This window comes from Dryobates pubescens, chromosome 36 (genome assembly GCF_014839835.1).
Source record: "Dryobates pubescens isolate bDryPub1 chromosome 36, bDryPub1.pri, whole genome shotgun sequence".
Taxonomy (NCBI): domain Eukaryota; kingdom Metazoa; phylum Chordata; class Aves; order Piciformes; family Picidae; genus Dryobates; species Dryobates pubescens.
The window spans coordinates 1,921,445-1,939,079 of NC_071647.1; the positions used below are offsets into that span (position 1 = coordinate 1,921,445).

Below are 17,635 nucleotides of genomic sequence, written 5' to 3' on the forward strand. Positions count from 1 at the left end.
AGGTTTTTATTTTTTCCTCTCTCCCTCATACAACTGAAACAAAAAAAAAACCCAAACCCCAAACCCTCCCCCCCCAAAATCCCCCCCCCCCCCCCCCCCCCCAAAAAAAAAAAGCTTGCTGGCTCCAGAGTCAAATGAAGGGGAGAAAAGGAACAAGCAGTCAGAAGTCTTTCCCTCCCCCTCCTCTCTGTCTGATTTTGAGAGTAGCACCTTGGAAGGGAAGGGTTCAAAAAAACCCCCCCAATAAACCCCAAAAAACTAAAAAGCAAAGGCTTGGAAAGGGTTAAAAAGCCACTCTCTCTCTCCCCCCCTCCCCCATATCCCCCCACCCCCCCCCTACAATGCATGTGTCAGGAACTGGCAGTTGTGCTGCAGGACAATACCAATCACAAGGTTGCATTTTCACCAGGTTCCCTCCCCCCCCCCCCTCCGCCCCCAAAACCCTCCCAATTCCCTCACCCCTCCCTAGCCACAGCCCCCCAACCCCTCCCTAGCCACAGCCCCCCAAGCCCTCCCCTTTAAAAACTGCTTGCAGGGTTTGGAGGATCTTGGCTCCAGAGCTTTGGGCAGTCACAGTTTCAGTCTGGTGCCAGGGGCTCTGTCTCCCCAGCTCATCAATACTGGGCTCTTCCTCCCCCCACCTCCACCCCCCCAAATTCTCTTTGTATTTCCCTTCCCATCTTCTCATTTTTACTTTCCCCCTCCTCTCCCCCCCCCCCTTATTTTTCCCCTTCCTCCCCATCTTTATTTTTTCCCCTCCTTCTTTTTCCCTTTCTCTTTCCCCCCCTCATTTTCCCTCCCTCATTTTCCCCTCCTTTCTACCTCCCCTCTTTTCCCCCATCTTTACTTTTTCCCCCTCCTTCTCCTTCCCTTTCTTTCCCCCCCTTCCTTCCCCTCCTTTTCCCCCTCCTCTTTTTCCCCATCTTTATCCCCCCCTTCTCTTTCTCCCCCTTCTTTTTTCCCCCCCTCCTGTTTTCCCTTCTTTCCCCCCTTTTATATTTTCCCCTTCTTTCCCCCTTCTCTTCTTCCCTTTTATTTCCCCTTTTTCTTCCTACTGTTTTCCCCTAACTCCCTTTCTTTTCTATTTCCCCTTTGATTTCCCCTATTTTCTTCTTAATTTCCCCCTACCCCCCATTTACCCCCTCCTGATTTGCCTTCCATTTCCCCCTTCTTTTTTACCCCTCCCTTTTATCTTCCCCTCTTTCCCCCCTTCATTTTCCCCATTTCCCACCCTTATCTTCCCCTCCTCTTTATCTTTCCCTCTTCTATTTCCCCCTCCTCTTTTCCTTCTATTTTCCCCTTCCCCCCCCATTTCCCCCTCTTTTTATTCCCCCTCCCATTTTTATATCTTATTTTCCTTCTATTTTCCCTTTCTTTGCCCCTTCTCTTCCCCCTTTCTCTTTTTATTCTCCCTCCCATTTTTATACCTCCTCCCCTTATTCTCCTCCTCTTTTCCCTTTCTCTTTTCCCCTTCCCTCCCCTTTTATTTCTCCCTCCTCTTTTTATTCCCCCCTCCCATTTTTATACCTCCTCCTCTTATTTTCCTTCCCTTTCCCCCTTCTCTTTTCCCCTTCCCTCCCTTCCCCCTATTTCCGCCCCCCCCCCCCCCCCCCCCCCTTATTCTGAATTCATCTGCTAAAAGCAGCTCTGGGAAACAACCCAGAAGCAAACCAACTCAGCTGGAATATCCTCTCCAGACCCTCACCTCCCTCCCTCCCCAATTCAAGACACTGATACTTCCTTTTCTTGCCCCTACATCCCTCCTCCTCCCCCACCCCTCTCAACCCCCTAAAGCCCTTCCCCAGCCCCCTAAAGCCCTTCCCCAGCCCAATACAGGGAAACCCAACAGAATCAAACAAACACAGGAGAAAGCAAACCAAACCCTCCCCCAGGAAAGAAACCAACCTCCCCACCCCCCCAAACCCTACAGACATGCTACACTGTGAAAATGCAGAGTTAACACTATTGGGAAGAAGGCTGTGGGTTGCTGAGATGGTCTTTGAAGAACAAGCAGTATCCATCTGCACTCCCTATCCCCCCTCCCCAACCTCCCCCCAGCCCACCCACCACCACTTGATAGTCCTTCATGGAAGGGGTTTTGCTTCCTCTCCCACAAGCTGCAAAAAAATGGGCAGCCTTGAAAACAACCCCCCCCCCTCCCCCTCCCCTCCTGCCCTCCCCCCTCCCTTCCTCTTGCAATTTCCATCCCCCCTAACCCTTCCCTGGTGCCTTTTGCACGCACCACCCCCCCCACCCCCCCCCTTTTCTTTCCCCTCCCCAAATTGAGCTGGGCTGGTTTGAATCTGTACACAGCATGAAGCTGCAGAAAGCAGTTGAGCAGCTGCAGGGCACAGAAACCATACTGGTCTCTTCAAAGGGCATCTTCTCCAGCCATCTCTACACTCCCAAGCGAGCAGAGGAGCTGCGTTCTCTCTCTTCCCCCCTCTCTCTCTCTCTCTCTCTCTCACTCTCTCTCTCTTTCTCTCCCCCTCTTTGCTCAAAACCCACAGTTCAGATCTTTATACAAAGGCTGGCCAGAGCTGGGTGCCAGAGGGGGGTTAGTTCTTGTCCTCTTTCTTGTCATCATCCTCTGAGGGGTAGGAGTGCCATGTCAACCTCTCCTCGTAGAAGGAGATCACCACCTGCGGGCACTTGATGTTGGCTTCCTTGGCGGGGACCAGGTCGGCCTCGTCGGAGTTCTTCCTACAGGCCAGAGCAAAAGGGGGCAAGTCAGGAGGGTGGGGTGGGGAGGGCTGCTGGAGGGCAGGTGGAAGAAGTGGAGACCAGAGGCAAGAACAAAAAAAACTGGAGAAGCAGCAGGAAAAGAATCCCTGAGGAGCTCGGGGGGATCCGAACGACCCTTTCCCGAGCGGCTCTGCGGCGAGAGGGACAGCAGCAGGAAGAACGCAGGCTTGAGGCCAGCTCTGTGCTGTCAGGGATGGGGAGAGAAGCTGAGTCCAAGCTGCTGGCCCTGCCTCCAGCCACTCTGTGCTGCTGAGGTGGTGCAAAAGCAGCTCCTGCAGCTACACCTGCCTGCTCTGGCTCCCACCTGGCACCACCGTCCAGCCCTGTGTCACTACAGCCGAAGCGGACGCGGCTCATCGTCACGGCTCTCCTCGGGGTGCAGCCTTCTGACCCTGCAGCCTGGGCCATGAAAACATGTCCCTCTCTGTCTGTCTGTCTCTCTCCCCAAGCTCACATCTGCTGCTGGGGGGGGCCACACATCTTAAGAGCCACACAATCCCAAGGGCCCTACCTGCTGGTTTCACATCCACGTTCGCCTCGGTGCAGAGGGTCACCTCAGGCGGCAGCGCCATGACGAGAGATTTCATGCCAGGTAGCAGGGACTTCCCCAGGTGCAGGTCCTTCCCTCTCTGGCACAGAATAAGTGAAGAAGTGACAGACACAAAGACACACTCACCACTTCATCAGGAACATCAGCTCCCCGCTGGAATCCGTGGCACCGATGATCCTCTCCGGCTCAAACCCTCGGGCGAAGCCTCGCGGTTTCTCTGACTGCAAAGAGAGAGAGGTTGGCTCTTGGAGCACCACCCAGCTGGCAGCCACAGCCCTGCTGCTGGGCACCAGAAGGCACTGGTGGCTCCTCAGGATGGTTCTGCTTCTCAGCTCTTTAGGCTACACTGATTGAAAGGCCAGCTGAGGGAACAGAGAAGGCCACTCGGGTGTAAAAGCCGCTGCACGGAGGTGATCCCCTGCCAGGCCCCAGGCAGCAGGGCTCAGCTGATGCTGCAAGGCAGGAGTTAGTTGCCAAGGTCCTGCAGCTCCTGGGGTGAAAAGCAGACTGCAGAACCTTTCACTGTCCCTATTCCCAAGCAGCTATGAGCACCCAGAGCAGGAGGCTGCCTGCTCCACCTTCTTCCCCCCCTCTTCAAGGGACCTGTTCCACCCCTTGTGTGGTTCTTCAGGAGCTGGAGCTCTGGACCCTCTTGGTTCATGAAGTGGCCTTCCAGCAGTGCCAGGAGTGGCTCTGGATTCACTAGGAGGCCCAGCTCAGACAACAGCTGATGTCTCTCCAGCTTCTGAAAGCCCTTCAGCTCTTGTCTCAGCTCTTCTGCAACACTTCCCACTCAGAACACTTTGAGGGTTTGGAGCGTGGCTGCTCCAGCTCCTGGACACTGAGCCAAGCACTGGGCTAGGGAGGTGAGCACAGAACCCCTGCCTAGAACCAGAATTGTCAGGGCTGGAAGGGACCTCAAGGCTCAGCCACTGCCAACCCCCCTGCCATGGCCAGGGACACCTCACACCACAGCAGGTTGCTCACAGCCACCTCCAGCCTGGCCTTCAAACCCTCCAGGGATGAGGCTTCCACCACCTCCCTGTGCCAGTCTCTCACCACCCTCCTGGGGAAGAACTTCTTCCTCACATCCAGTCTGAATCTCCCCATTTCTAGTTTTGCTCCATCCCCCCCAGCCCTATCCCTCCCTGACACCCTCAAAAGTCCCTCCCCAGCTTTCTTGGAGCTCCCTTCAGATCCTGGAAGGCCACAATTAGGTCTCCTGGGAGCCTTCTCTTCCCCAGGCTGAACAACCCCAACTCTCTCTGTCTCCAGAGCAGAGCAGCTCCAGCCCTCTGCTGATCCTTGTGGCCTTCCTCTGGCCAGGCTCCAGCACACCAAGGCTCCAGCCCACCAAGCCTCCAGCCCACCAAGCCTCCAGCCCACCTCACCTCCTCCTTCTTCTTCTTTGGTTTGCTCTCTTCCCCTTTGTCCTCCGAGTCAGACTCCGCTTTGCGCTTGCTGCCCTCGGACTTCTCACTCTCGTGGGCAGTTTTCTGGGACTGCAGGAACTCAGCAATGAGGTCTGGGCAGTCCAGGTTCTCCTCTGGCTCCCATGTGTTGTCCTCACTGCAATCACAGAGAGCACGAGGGGCTTTACCACACAAGAGTTCTACCCCTCAGCAGCTTGCTGAATGAGTCTCACCCCGCCAAGGAAAGGCCCTGGGTGCCAGGTCAAGTGATTGTGGAATGGTTAAGGGGTTGGAAGGGACCTCTGGGGATCACCCAGTCCCAACCCCCCCTGCCAGAGCAGGGTCACCCAGGAACACATCCAGATGGGTCCTGGAAAGTCTCCAGAGAAGAAGACTCCAGAACCTCTCTGGTTTCCATCACCCTGACAGCAAGGAAGTTTCTCCCCGTGTTGAGGTGGAACTTCCAGTCTGGGCCCACTGCCCTCTGTCCTACCACAGGACACCACTGCAAAGAGCCTGGCCCCTTCCTCTTGCCACCCACCCCTCAGGTATTGATAACCATTGGTAAGATCCCCCCCTCTGTCTTCTCTGCTCCAGGCTAACCAGTCCCAGGGCTCTCAGCCTCTCCTCATAAGCCAAGAGAAGCGGAGGTCTGGCTGTGGGTGCCCTCACCCCATGAAACAGGACCCTGCCCTGGGCCAGGCAGGGCTGCCAGAGGGCAGGGCAGTTGTTTCCCTTTTGGGGGAAGGGAAAAGCAGCTCATTTTATCCAGCTGCTTGCTCCACACCAGGTTGGAAGGGAGGGAACCCCCCTCAGGGCACTGTGCAGGACAGGAAGAGGCCTTCCTCAGCCAGGCCGTGCTCTGATAAGAGCTGCAGGCGCTCAGCACCCTGGGGGGGTTGATCACCAAGGCCTCCCTTGGCCTTGTCAGCTCCACTTTCCAGGCGAGCAGAGGCTCAAGGAGACTCAGCCACCTGCCCAGAGGGCTGTGGGAGCCAAAGGTACAAGAGATGTTTGCTCTGGAGCCAGCCAGTAGCCACAGCAGCAGGCAGGGAGGGAGGGAAGCACTTACTCGGAGAAGCCTTTCCACTTCAGCAGGTATTCCACCTTGCCCTTCACCACCCGGCGATCCAGCACCTTCTCCACCACATACTCCTCCTCCTCTTCCTCTAAGACCTCTTCCACTTTCTTCTTGTTCTGCTTTTTTCCCATTGTGCTGGCCAGTTTTTCAGCTTGGGGGCGACGCTGCTGGAAGGGCAGAGGGCAGCGGAGGCTGCGTCAGGGGCGGCCCTGGCGGGGCAGGGGCAGGGCGCAGGAGCCCTGCTTTGGGGAGCGCCTGCCGCCCCCCCAGGCAAGGTGAAGCCACCAGGAGATGGGCCAGGAGGCTCCTCCCAGCTCCAGGAAAGCAACCAGAAAGCTCCTGCAGGAGCTGCTGCCTTTTGGGCGCTCAGCTTTCGCTCCCTGTGGCTCTCCAGCACCTCGGTTCACCAAGGCTCTGCCCGAGGCCACCCCTGCTGTGCTCTTCTCCACCTTGCTGCTCCCATGTGCTGCCTGCTGACCTCCAGAAAGCAGCAGCAGCAGCCCATGGCAGTTTGCTTTGCCTCTGCTGTGTCCCACTTCACATTCTCCTCTCTCCTCTCCTCACCTCCTGACCTGCTTTTCAGTGCAGTTCGAGCTCCCCTTGAGCTGCAGAGCTGCTCAGCAGTGGGAAGGAGGCTTCACACCACTGCTACCAGCTGGGAGCTAACAAACAGTTAATGCAAGTTAAACACAAGGCCTAGGCCCTGACACTGAGCTCCCCCTGCTCATTTCTCTGCTGGTTCATGGATTTGCACTCTGGGATATTTATCTAACTCCCCAACCTGCAAAACATCTTTCTTCCCCACCCCCTCCCCTCCCCTCCCCTCCTCTCCTTATCTTCCAGACAGTCAAAACTTCCTGCCTACAGATCCAGCCCTTGCTAGGATGTGGCAGAAGTGATGCAGAGCTGGGACAAGTCCCTGGCCTGGCTACCTGTCATTAGAAGCCTCCCAGCCCCGAGGTGAGGTGCAATGGAGTGGCCTTTGGCAAAGCTCTCTGCTTTCCACTCGTGCTGGGGGAGGCTGCAGAGGAGGAGCAGCCCTGCCAGCACGCTGGGCTCTTCCCCCAGGCTGAAAAGAAACACCTCAGAGAGCCAAAAACCACAGAGAGGCCCTGCTTCCCTGCTGGGACCCAGCTCAGAGCAGTAAGGGAACCATAGCCAGGCAGATCCTGGCTCAGAGTCTCTCTCCCTGCTGCTGCCAGAGGTGGCTGAGCACCTTGCCCCAGCCCTGTGGCCCTGCTGTGGGGCAGGAGGCTCTGCTCAAAGCCCTTCTGATCCTTGGGATGCTCTTCAGCCACTTTTTATTATGGCTGGCAGCAGTGACACCACCAAGCCCCAGCCCCAAGGCTGAGCTCACAGAATGGTTGGGGTTGGAAGGGACCTCTGGAGGTCATTGAGTCCAACCCCTCTGCCAGAGCAGGGTCACCTAGAGCAGGTCACACAGGAGCACAGCCAGAGGGGGCTTGAAAGCCTCTAGAGAAGGAGACTCCACACAGCTCCAGGAGGGAGCATCTGTGTTTGAGAAGCCTAAAAGGAGTCTTGGAACTCCAAAGGTGTGGTGGAGGAGGCAAACTTCAGAGGAGAGGAGTTTGACTGGATGTCAGGAAGAAGTTCTTCCCCAGGAGGGTGGTGAGCCACTGGCACAGGGAGGTGGTGGAAGCCTCATCCCTGGAGGGTTTGAAGGCCAGGCTGGAGGTGGCTGTGAGCAACCTGCTGTGGTGTGAGGTGTCCCTGCCCATGGCAGGGGGGCTGGAAGTGGCTGAGCCTTGAGCTCCCTTCCAACCCTGACCATTCTGTGAGTCTGGGCTTTTTGGTGACAGGGCAAAAAGCTAACAGGCACAAACCTGAACATGGGAAGTTCCATCTAAACAGGAAGGGCAACTCCTTTACTTTGAGGGTGGGCAGAGCCCTGGAGCAGCTGCCCAGGGAGCTGATGGAGTCTCCACCTTCAGAGTCACTCAAGGACCTGCCTGGCCACTGCAATGCTGAGCAGCCTGCGGTGGGTCACCCTGCTCTAGCCAGGCTGGATGACCTCCAGAGGTCTCTTTCCACCCCCAGCACGCTGAGATTCACGTGGCAAGGGTTTGATTTTCCCCTTCAGGTTCAAGAGAAAGCCACCACAAAGCCCTCTGGTAGCCCAACCTCAGCAGCAGCCCCTGCGAGGCCGAGCTGCGCCGATCCAGGCCAACCCGCCGAGGTCAGGAAGGTTTCCCCAGTTCCCCCATCTGGCATCTCTGATAAGCAGCAAAACCACCATGGAGAGGGGGAAAAGAGAGGGAGAGAGAGAGAGCCACTGGCAAAGCTGGCAAGAGGATCCAGACAGCCTGAAACCAAGCCTGTACCTCAGGCTCCCCCAACCCCACCCTGCTGAACGGCTGCCCGGGCAGCGCTCGGTGCCGAGGAGCACAACTGCCTTTTTTCTCCCCACCCCCTCTCTCCTTCCCCTTTATTCCAGTAAAATACTTCTTTCCTGCCAAAGAAAATGAGCAGGGAGCAGGTCAGATGCTACCTGCCCAGAAACTTTTCATTTGTGGCACTTGGGGTTATGGTGAAATCGTTCAGAGCCCACTGCAGCTGGCAGGGGGAAGTGGGGTCTGAAATCCTGCAGCCTGAGCCTGGCTGGAGGAGAGGTCCAAGGCTCAGCCCTTGGGGGTGCAGCTGGATGAGCTTCCCCTGTGCACAAGGTGCTGCTGAGCTCTGCAGCTGGCAGGGGGAAGTGGGGTCTGAAATCCTGCTGCCTGAGCCTGGCTGGAGGAAAGGTCCAAGGCTCAGCCCTTGGGGGTGCAGCTGGATGAGCTCCCCCTGTGCACAAGGTGCTGCTGAGCCTGCAGCTGGCAGGGGGAAGTGGGGTCTGAAATCCTGCAGCTTAACCCTGGCTGGAGGAGAGGTCCAAGGCTCAGCCCTTGGGGGTGCAGCTGGATGAGCTCCCCCTGTGCACAAGGTGCTGCTGAGCCCTGCAGCTGGCAGAGGGAAGTGGGGTCTGAAATCCTGCAGCTTAACCCTGGCTGGAGGAGAGGTCCAAGGCTCAGCCTTTGGGGGTGCAGCTGGATGAGCTCCCCCTGTGCCTTCAAAGCAGGAGGCTTCCAGAACAGGCCCCACAAAGCTCACAAAGATGCCAGTTCAGCCCAGCAAGAGGCCACAGCAGAGAGGGCAGAAGGGAGCATGGCCAAGCCAGACCACCCTGGCTCTGCTGCTGTCTCCCAGCTGAGGAGCACAGAGGGGGACAGCAGCACTGCTCTGCTTGGCAGGTCCTGGCCCAACATCTTTATGCTTTGGACCTCACCACTGCACTGCTGCTTTCAACCTGACCCTGGTGCCCAAGCTGTGCCAGCAGCCAGGCTCTCATTCTGCAGGGTGCTCAGCATCTGGCTGTGCTTGCTGCTGCCAGACACTTTCCCTCTCCACCCCACCCCTGCACACAGCAGCAGCAAGCTGACCACAGCCTCCTCATTTGGTGGCAGCCTTGGGGTAGGAGGAGGAACAAAGACCTCCATAACCTCTCTGGGCAGCCTGCTCCAGGCCTCCAGCAGCCTCACACCAAGCAGCTTTCTCCTCCTGCTCAGATGGAACCTCCTGGGGTCCAGTTTGTGTCCCTTGCCCTGTCCCTGGGCACCACTGAGCAGAGCCTGGCCCCAGCCTCTTGCCCCCCAGCCTTTAGCTCTTGCTGAGCATTGCTCAGCTCCCCTCTGGGGCTGCTCTCCGCCCCAGGGCTCTCAGCCTCTGCTCCTCCCAGAGCTGCCCCAGGCCCCTCAGCAGCTTCTAGCCACCTTCAAAGCCTGAGGACACTCAGGCCCCCCCAGGGATGAAGTTTTATTCCCCTGTTCAACAGTGAGGGGGAACACAACCACCTGAAGCAGCTGACCAGAGCAGAGCCATCCGAGCACAGGCACCAGAGGGCTTCTCCCTCCTCAGCTCCTGGGCTGGAGCCCTCTGACAGCTTTCATCAGATGTCAGACAAGAGGCAAAGGCAAAGCAGCAACGAGCAGGCTCAGTGAGGAGGAGGGGCAGGAGGCAGCTGGGCAGCCTGGCACCACCTCAGCTGGTGTGCAAGACAACAATGTAAAGCCTGCGACCCACCGCCAGCATCTAATCCCCCAGCAGGAGCCAGCTCTGCAGCAGGAAGCCCAGATCATGTTTCACTCTGGAATTCTTCAGGCAGTTCCTTCCTCCCCTCCAACCTCCTCCTCCTCCTCCTCTGGCACCACATGGCTGCTGGAGATGGGGGCCAGAGCTGAGCACACCACGGCAGAGGAGGCTCCCCAGAAGGTGCTGCTCCAGCTCCAACCATCACCAGCAAATAAAGCCTGAGGCAGCCCAGAGGGGCAAGGGCCTGGGGCTCCTCTCTCTCTCTCTCTCAGCAGGGACTTGTGCTCACAGCCAAAAGGCTTTTGAGTGGAGAGCACTTGGAAACTGCCTGGAGATGGGCTGGGTTTGAAGGCACCTAAGGCTGCTCAGCTGGATGGCTGGGCTGGCCTGAGCTGCAGCAGGATTCCAGGCTGGCCAAGAGGAGCTCAGAGGGGAGCAGCGAAAACCTGGGGTGGTGTGGGACAGGCAAGTGTGGAAAGGGGGATGGGGAGAGGCAACAGAGCAAGGCAACACTGCAGATCCATTGGCTTTGTTGTGCCCCCCTCCCCCTGGCTGAGGACCCTGCCTTTGTGGTAAGAGCTGGGCAGAGAAGGCTGCAAAATCCCAGGCCAAGAGCACTTTGAAGAGGGCCACAGGCAGCAGCAGTGCAAGCCTGCAGCAGCCATTCCCTCAGCACATGGCAGGCAGCAAGCTCTCCAAGCTCCCTGATCCCTTCAGCAGCCATCCCCCTGCTCCTGCTCGAGCCACAGTGTCCCTGTGCCACCCCCTAACCCAGACCTGCTCTGCCCTGGGGGGGGGCCTGTGCTGGCAGGGGGCTGGCACTCGGCTGCCCAAGCTGCCCCCTCCTGGCAGGGCCAAGCCCTGGCTTTGCTTCCAGCGGCTGCAAAAGGTGCTGTGGGTGGCTGAGGCCAAGCTGCAGCTCCCAGCTGCTAGGCAGGGTTTGGATGGCGGTGCTGGAGCCAGCAGCACACAGCCAAGCTGCTGCTCAGGGCCTCTCCCTGCACTGCAGTCACAACGCAGCTCCGGCGTGAGCAGGAAGGGACTTCACCCCCCCCGGGGGGGGACACAGACTCAATGCAGGGCTTGAGCTGCAGAGCATCTCAGCTGCTCCCCACAGCCTCCTCCTCAGCACCCCCAATGCCTCCCTAGAATGAGGACTGCAGCCTCCAGGAAAAGCCTTTGGGTTGGGGCTACCAAAGAGCAAAGCACCCAAAGGCCTGGCTGGGGTCTGGTCTCTGGGGGGGGGGGGGGGGGAAGGGGAGAGGCTGAACAAGCCTCAGCCCTTTGGAAAGGACTCACCCCCCACCCCTGCTCTGTGTCCTCACCTCCAGAGCTCTGCAACAAACACATTGCACTGAAACCAAGTTGCTGGATCTGCAGGACCAGGGTGGGGATTGTGTCCCCCTCCCAACCCTGTACTGGGCATTGGTGAGGCCACACCTCAGATCCTGGCTTCAGTTTTGGGGTCCCTCACTCCAAGAAGGACATTGAGGGGCTGGAGGGGGTCCAGAGAAAGGCAACAAAGGGGCTGGAGAACAGGGCTGGTGAGGAGCAGCTGGGGGTGTTCAGCCTGGAGCAAAGGAGGCTGGGGGGAGAGCTCCTTGCTCTCCACAGCTCCCTGAAGGGAGGCTGCAGTGAGGTGGGGCTTGGGCTCCCCTCCCAGGGAACAAGTGACAGGACAAGAGGAAATGTCCTCAAGCTGCCCCAGGGCAGGTTTAGGTTGGGCATGAGGAACAACTTCTTCCCTCCAAGGGTTGTCCAGGCCTGGCCCAGACTGCCCAAGGCAGTGGTGGAGCTTCCATGCCTGGAGGGGGTCTCAGAGCCCTGGAGCTGTGGTGCTGAGGGCCAGGGGTTGGTGGTGCCCTGGGGCAGGGCTGGGTGAAGGCTTGGACTCCATGACCTTAAAGTCCTCTCCCAGCCAGAATGATTCTGTGATTCCTGTGCACAGGGGTGCAAGAGGGAAGCCATCTCATTCTGCCTCAGCAGTTTTGGGGCAGGGGAGACAACTGCTAAGCCCCCCATGAGCTGCCTCCTGCCTGCAGGCTCTGCCCCAGGGGCCTCCTGCCCAAGAGCAAGACCCCAGGAGGGGATTTCCTACAACTCAGCTGCAATCTGCTCTACTCCATGGGTGGGAAAAATTGGCCTCCTCATGCCAGATCTGATTTCAAGATCAAGTCAGGGTGGTCCTCAGCCAGATCCTTTTGCTGCTTCATACCCCATGGGCAAGACAAGGCTGAGATCCTGGGTGAAGAGGAAAGCAGAGCAGGAAGAGGCCAAACTAACAACTTCTTGGTCCACAGCTAGGAGGGAAAAAGATCCCAGGACACACCTAAGGCACTTGAGGAGAATTCAAACTCCAGGGAAAGGCCATGAAGGAAGAAGCCCAGCCCAAAGGTGTGCAGGAGGGGGAAAAGGTAGGGTTGGAAGCACAGCCCTGCAGGGGAGCTGGAAGAACCATGTGCTGACATCATGAAGACCTGCTGGAGAGCATCATCCAGGCAGGGACACCACCAGCAGCCACACACAAACACACTCAACCCACTGGCTGAGTCCACCCTCGTGTCCTGCTGGCTGGGACATGCTCTTTGGAGACTCATGAAGCCCTACCCAACAGCAATCCATGATGCCTGGCTCACAGCTGCACAAAGAAGAGGAAGCACAGCCTCAGAAGGGGAAAAAAACCACAGTCACAGAGTCCTAGAGTGGCTCAGGCTGGAAGGGACCTCAGAGCTCAGCTGCTCCAACCTCCCTGCCACAGCCAGGGACACCTCCCTGCCACAGCCAGGGACACCTCTCAGCCACAGCCAGGGACACCTCTCAGCCACAGCCAGGGACACCTCTCAGCCAGACTTGGCTGCTCAAGGCTTCCTCCAGCCTGGCCTTGAAGACCTCCAGGGAAGAGGCAGCCACAGCCTCCCTGGGCAGCCTGGGCCAGAGTCTCAGCAGCCTCCTACTGAAGAACTTCTTCCTCAGCTCCACTCCAACCCTGCTCTCCCTCAGCTCCAAACCCTTCCCCCCCCTGGACCTGTCTCCAGACCCCCTCAGGAAAAGTCTCCCTGCAGGATCCCTTCAGCAGCTGCTGGAAGGCAGCTCCCAAGCCCTTTCCTTCTCCAGGCTGAACAAGCAGGCTGCAAATGTGGAGACCCAGAGGTTTCAGCTGAGCCCAGCTCAGTTCCATTAGCTGCAGCTGAGAGGATTAAGAGTTCAGCTCAGCTTTAGTTGAGTTTCAAACTTGAAAACATTTCCTTCCCCATCCTTCCTCAAACTTGGCTGGGATCACTCCAGCTCTTTAAAGCTTGAGGAGCATGCCAAGTTTACTCCACACACAGCCAAGGGAAGGCAGCAGGCATCTTTCTTTTGAAGTGGGAACAAGCCTGCTAAAGCTTCCACTCTCCAGAACCTGAAACCAGCAGAGAAAAATAAAGAGAGGGGAAAAAAAATAAGAGGGGGGGGAAAAAAAACCCAACCCAAAAAAAACCACTTCTGGAAAGTTTTCTGCTCAAAGCTTTTGAGCAGAAAGCAGGCTGGAAGAAAAGCTTCAATCAGCCTTCAGGAGCAGGGAAGTCATCCTGGCCCTGTGCTCAGCACTGCTCAGGCCACACCTGGAGTCCTGGGTCCAGTTCTGGGCTCCTCAGGTCAGGAAAGAGGTTGAGATGCTGGAAGGTGTCCAGAGAAGGGCAACAAAGCTGGGGAGGGGTCTGGGGCACAGCCCTGGGAGGAGAGGCTGAGGGAGCTGGGGTTGCTTAGCCTGCAGAAGAGGAGGCTCAGGGGAGACCTTCTTGCTCTCTGCAACTCCCTGCAAGGAGGTTGTAGCCAGGTGGGGGTTGGTCTCTTCTGCCAGGCAAGCAGCACCAGAACCAAGAGGACACAGCCTTAAGCTGTGCCAGGGGAGGTTTAGGCTGGAGGTGAGGAAGAAATTCTTCCCAGACAGAGAGAATGGCCATGGGGATGTGCTGCCCAGGGAGGTGGTGGAGTCCCCATCCCTGGAGGTGTTTAGGAAGAGCCTGGATGAGGCCCTTGGTGCCATGGTTGGGTTGATCAGATGGTGCTGGGGGGGAGGTTGGCCTGGATGATCTCAAAGGTCTTTTCCCAACCTGGTTAATTCTGTTCTAGTCTCTTTTCACTGCAGTTCAGCCACCACTGAGTCCCAGTGAAACTCACAAGCCACCTCTGGATTTAAGAGAGAGAGAGAGACAGAGGCAGCAGGAGGATTGGAGCAAAGAGAACCTGAGGTGAAGGGGAAAATCCCATCCTGCAGTCAGGCTGCAGACAACTTCTGAGCTCTTCAGATCAGATAAACACTGCTGGAGCCAGGGCAGGGATTTCTGTTCCCCTCTCTCTTGTATGAAGGCAAGAAAACGTTGCCCTGAGCACTGCAGGGCTCCTCCTGGCTTTCCCCACCACCACTCCCAGCCCTCACAGCACCTTTGCCCTGCCCAGCCTCAGGACAGGGCTGACCCCTTCTCCTGGCAGCCCCACACCCAGCAGCTTGCCTGCTGCTGCTCACCTGGGCTCTTCACCAGGTTCTTTTGGTTGGACAGTGGGGCTCAGAGCAGCCACCTCTGCTGAGGGGAGATTTGGGTTGGATGATGTAAGGAAGGAATTCTGAGAGGGGCAACACACTGGAACAGGTTGCCCAGGGCTGGGGTGTCCAAGATCAGACTTGCTGTGGCCCTGGGCAGCCTGATGGGAGTTGGAGGTGGCCCTGCTGAGTGCAGGGGGGTTGGACAAGATGCCCTTGGAGGGTCCCTTCCAACCTGGTGCCAGCTGTGAATCTGTCCTCACCATTCACCACCACCACCTCAAGAACTAGGAGGACAGCAAGCCTGGGTCTCACAGCCAGCAGGGCTGTTGACTCCAAACACACCCACCACAAGCACCTTCCTCCCTCCCTCCCAAACACAAAGGAGGTTTTGTTGCTGAAGTGAATTAAAAACCCCTTCCCAGCTAGAGCCTGTAATTCCTCAGCCCTCTGACAGGTCCTAACCTCTCACTTTCACAGGGACAACACACACCTCAGCTGCTTCCAAAGGGATCCAAAGCCAGCAGCACTGCTCCACCTCTGGGACCCCTCACCCTCAGCACCCTCCCCAAGGCTCCCCACCCAACCTCAGGCCACCAGCCAGTCCACAGCCCCCAAACCAAACCCCACTGCCACCCTCCCAGCCAGCCCCTCTGCTCCCCAGGCACCTCCACACAGGCTGCTTCCTCAGCAAGGCTTCACCACCTCCTTCTCCAGAGATACAAATCCCATTTGGAGCTCCAGCATCTTCCCTTTCCAGAAGTCCTATTCTTCCCTTAAATGCCTCCCAACTCCCATTGCAAGTGGGGCTCCATTCCCCACCCCAGCAGCCCCCAAACCTTCTCCCTTGTTAAAGGGGACAGAAACCTCCATCCCTGCTGGGGGGCAGGGACTCAACCCAAGTGCTACCTCTCTCCCCCTTCCCTTGTCCCATCAGATCCTTGCTGGGGGGCAGGGACTCAACCAAAGTGCTACCTCTCCCCCTTCCCTCATCCCATCATATCCCTGCTGGGGGACAGGAACTCAACCCAAGTGCTACCTCTCCCCCTTCCCTCATCCCATCATATCCCTGCTGGGGGACAGGAACTCAACCCAAGTGCTACCTCTCTCCCCCTTCCCTTGTCCCATCAGATCCTTGCTGGGGGGCAGGGACTCAACCCAAGTGCTACCTCTCTCCCCCTTCCCTTGTCCCATCAGATCCTTGCTGGGGGGCAGGGACTCAACCCAAGTGCTACCTCTCTCCCCTTCCCTCATCCCATCATATCCCTGCTGGGGGGCAGGGACTCAACCCAAGTGCTCCCTCTCACCCCTTCCCTCATCCCACCACATCCCTGCTGGGGGACAGGAACTCAACCCAAGTGCTACCTCTCCCCCTTCCCTTGTCCCATCAGATCCTTGCTGGGGGGCAGGGACTCAACCCAAGTGCTACCTCTCCCCCTTCCCTCGTCCCATCATATCCCTGCTGAGGAGCAGGGACTCAACCCAAGTGCTCCCTCTCACCCCTTCCCTCATCCCATCATATCCCTGCTGGGGGGCAGGGACTCAACCCAAGTGCTCCCTCTCACCCCTTCCCTCATCCCACCACATCCCTGCTAGGGGGCAGGAACTCAACCCAAGTGCTACCTCTCCCCCTTCCCTTGTCCCATCAGATCCTTGCTGGGGAGCAGGAACTCAACCCAAGTGCTCCCTCTCCCCCCTTCCCTCATCCCTGCCTTCACTCTGCCAGCCACAACCTCCTCTTTTCCTTTTGCCCGGCTGCAGGGGAGCTCCCTGCCAGCCCGGATCTGCTCCCCAGCCGCTCTCCTCCCCCCGCTGGTGCCCGGGGATCGGCGGCGGCCCCGCTCCCTGCCCTCCCCGCAGCCTGCTGAGCTGCTTCCCGCTCAATTCTCCCCGCCAAAAGTTGACACTCGTCCCCTCCCCGCTCGCAGAGCGGATGGAGCCCGCAGCCTCCTCCTCCTCCTCCTCCTTCCCCAGCCACCCCTTTTCCCTCAAGCTCCCCCCCCGCCCCGAGAAGCAGTTCCGAGCCCTTTTCTTCACCCCAGGAGCCTCACTAATGCTCTTTTTTTGGCTGTTTTTCAGCCAAATATCATCTCCCCCCCCCCGCCCCGAGCAGGGATCTTGCTGCAGCCTCTCCTCTCCCAAAGGATGCTTCCCCCCCTGCAGCAGCCCCCTCGCTGTCTCCTCACGCACCAGCCTCCCCCAGCACCCCAAAACACGTCTTTGTTCTCTGTCCAAAGGCATCCACCTCCCCCCCCCCCCCCCCCCCCCGCACCTCTCCCCTCCCCTCTACCCTCTCAGGGCTTCCGCTCAGCTCTTTCTCGCCCCCCCAAGCCCCCCTCCGAGCCCAGCTTTGTCCCCTCTCCAGCCCCTCCTCGCTGCGACCCTCGCCTTGCCCCCACCCCCCCAATCCCCTTCGGGGGCCAGGGCCCTGCCAAGGCATCCCTGTCTCCCAGCACCCCCAAATCCAACACCCGCCCCCCCCCAGCAGCGCTCCCCTCGGCACCCCGAACGCCCCTCTCTCATGAGCGCCTCATCTCCCCCGCACCCCCAGAGCCGCCCGGACGGCTTCCCTCCCAGCACCTCCAGCCCCCCATCGCCACTAGCAGCCCCTCCTCAGCCCCCCCCCCCAAAAAAAAACCCCATTCCCCCTCCCCTACCTCCCTTTTCCTAGCATTCCACTTAGCACCCCCTCCACTCCCAGCACCCCAAGTGCCCCTCCACTAACCCCCACCCCCCTTATGCTTCCCCCCCTCCCGGATCCCCCCAGCATCCCACCCCTCCCCGAAGCCCCCGTCTCGCTACCCTCTCCCACAGCAATCCCCCCCCGCCCCGCTCCATCCCACCTAGCAACGCCCAGTCCCTCCCCAGCATCTCTCCCGCCACAACCCCACCGCGCCTCGCCGCAACCCTCCCCCCCCCGCCCCGCGATCCCTCAACGCTCCGCACCCCCCCCCCCCCCCGCTCCGCACCACCCCCCCCGCTCCCCTCTTACCTTACACAGCCCCGCCAACCGTTCACCGAAGGGAAGGGGTCTGCAGGACGCGGGGGCAGGCGACCGGGGCGGGTCCGGTGGCGCGGCGGGCCTGGCCCTTCTCCGTCCGCCTCCCTCGAACAAAAGAGCCCGGCCAGCCCCAGTACCCGCCGCGCGCACCGCGCCTGCGCCGCGACCCGCGCCCGCCGCCCGGAATCATGGCGGCCGTAGTCCGCCGCCGCGGGGCACGCCGGGAGATGTGGTTTCC

General features: G+C 58.9%; 1 protein-coding gene across 2 annotated transcripts; it reads right to left on the bottom strand.

The window, feature by feature from the left end:
* Positions 1-2,274: 2,274 nt before the first annotated feature.
* On the bottom strand, positions 2,275-17,563 carry CBX1 (chromobox 1). 2 transcript variants are annotated; one of them, XM_054176694.1, is made up of 5 exons: positions 17,389-17,563; positions 5,780-5,955; positions 4,687-4,864; positions 3,422-3,516; positions 2,275-2,703 (listed from the first exon to the last, which is right to left on the bottom strand). In XM_054176694.1, exons 2-5 carry the CDS (start codon positions 5,917-5,919, stop codon positions 2,559-2,561), a joined length of 558 nt encoding a protein of 185 aa, XP_054032669.1. In that variant the 5' UTR covers positions 5,920-5,955; positions 17,389-17,563; the 3' UTR covers positions 2,275-2,558. The 2 variants fall into 2 exon arrangements, with proteins under 2 accessions (XP_054032669.1, XP_054032668.1); XM_054176693.1 differs by having other exon boundaries at positions 5,780-5,952; positions 17,389-17,493.
* Between the last annotated feature and the right edge of the window lie 72 nt (positions 17,564-17,635).

Coding starts and splice junctions, on each gene's coding strand:
- CBX1 (XM_054176694.1), bottom strand. CDS start 5,919: ATGGGAAAAAAGCAGAACAAGAAGAAAGTGGAAGAGGTCTTAGAGGAA. Junction 4,865..5,779: donor AAGTGGAAAGGCTTCTCCGA/GTAAGTGCTTCC, acceptor CTGTGATTGCAG/TGAGGACAACACATGGGAGC. Junction 2,704..3,421: donor CTGATGTTCCTGATGAAGTG/GTGAGTGTGTCT, acceptor TCTGGCCTGTAG/GAAGAACTCCGACGAGGCCG.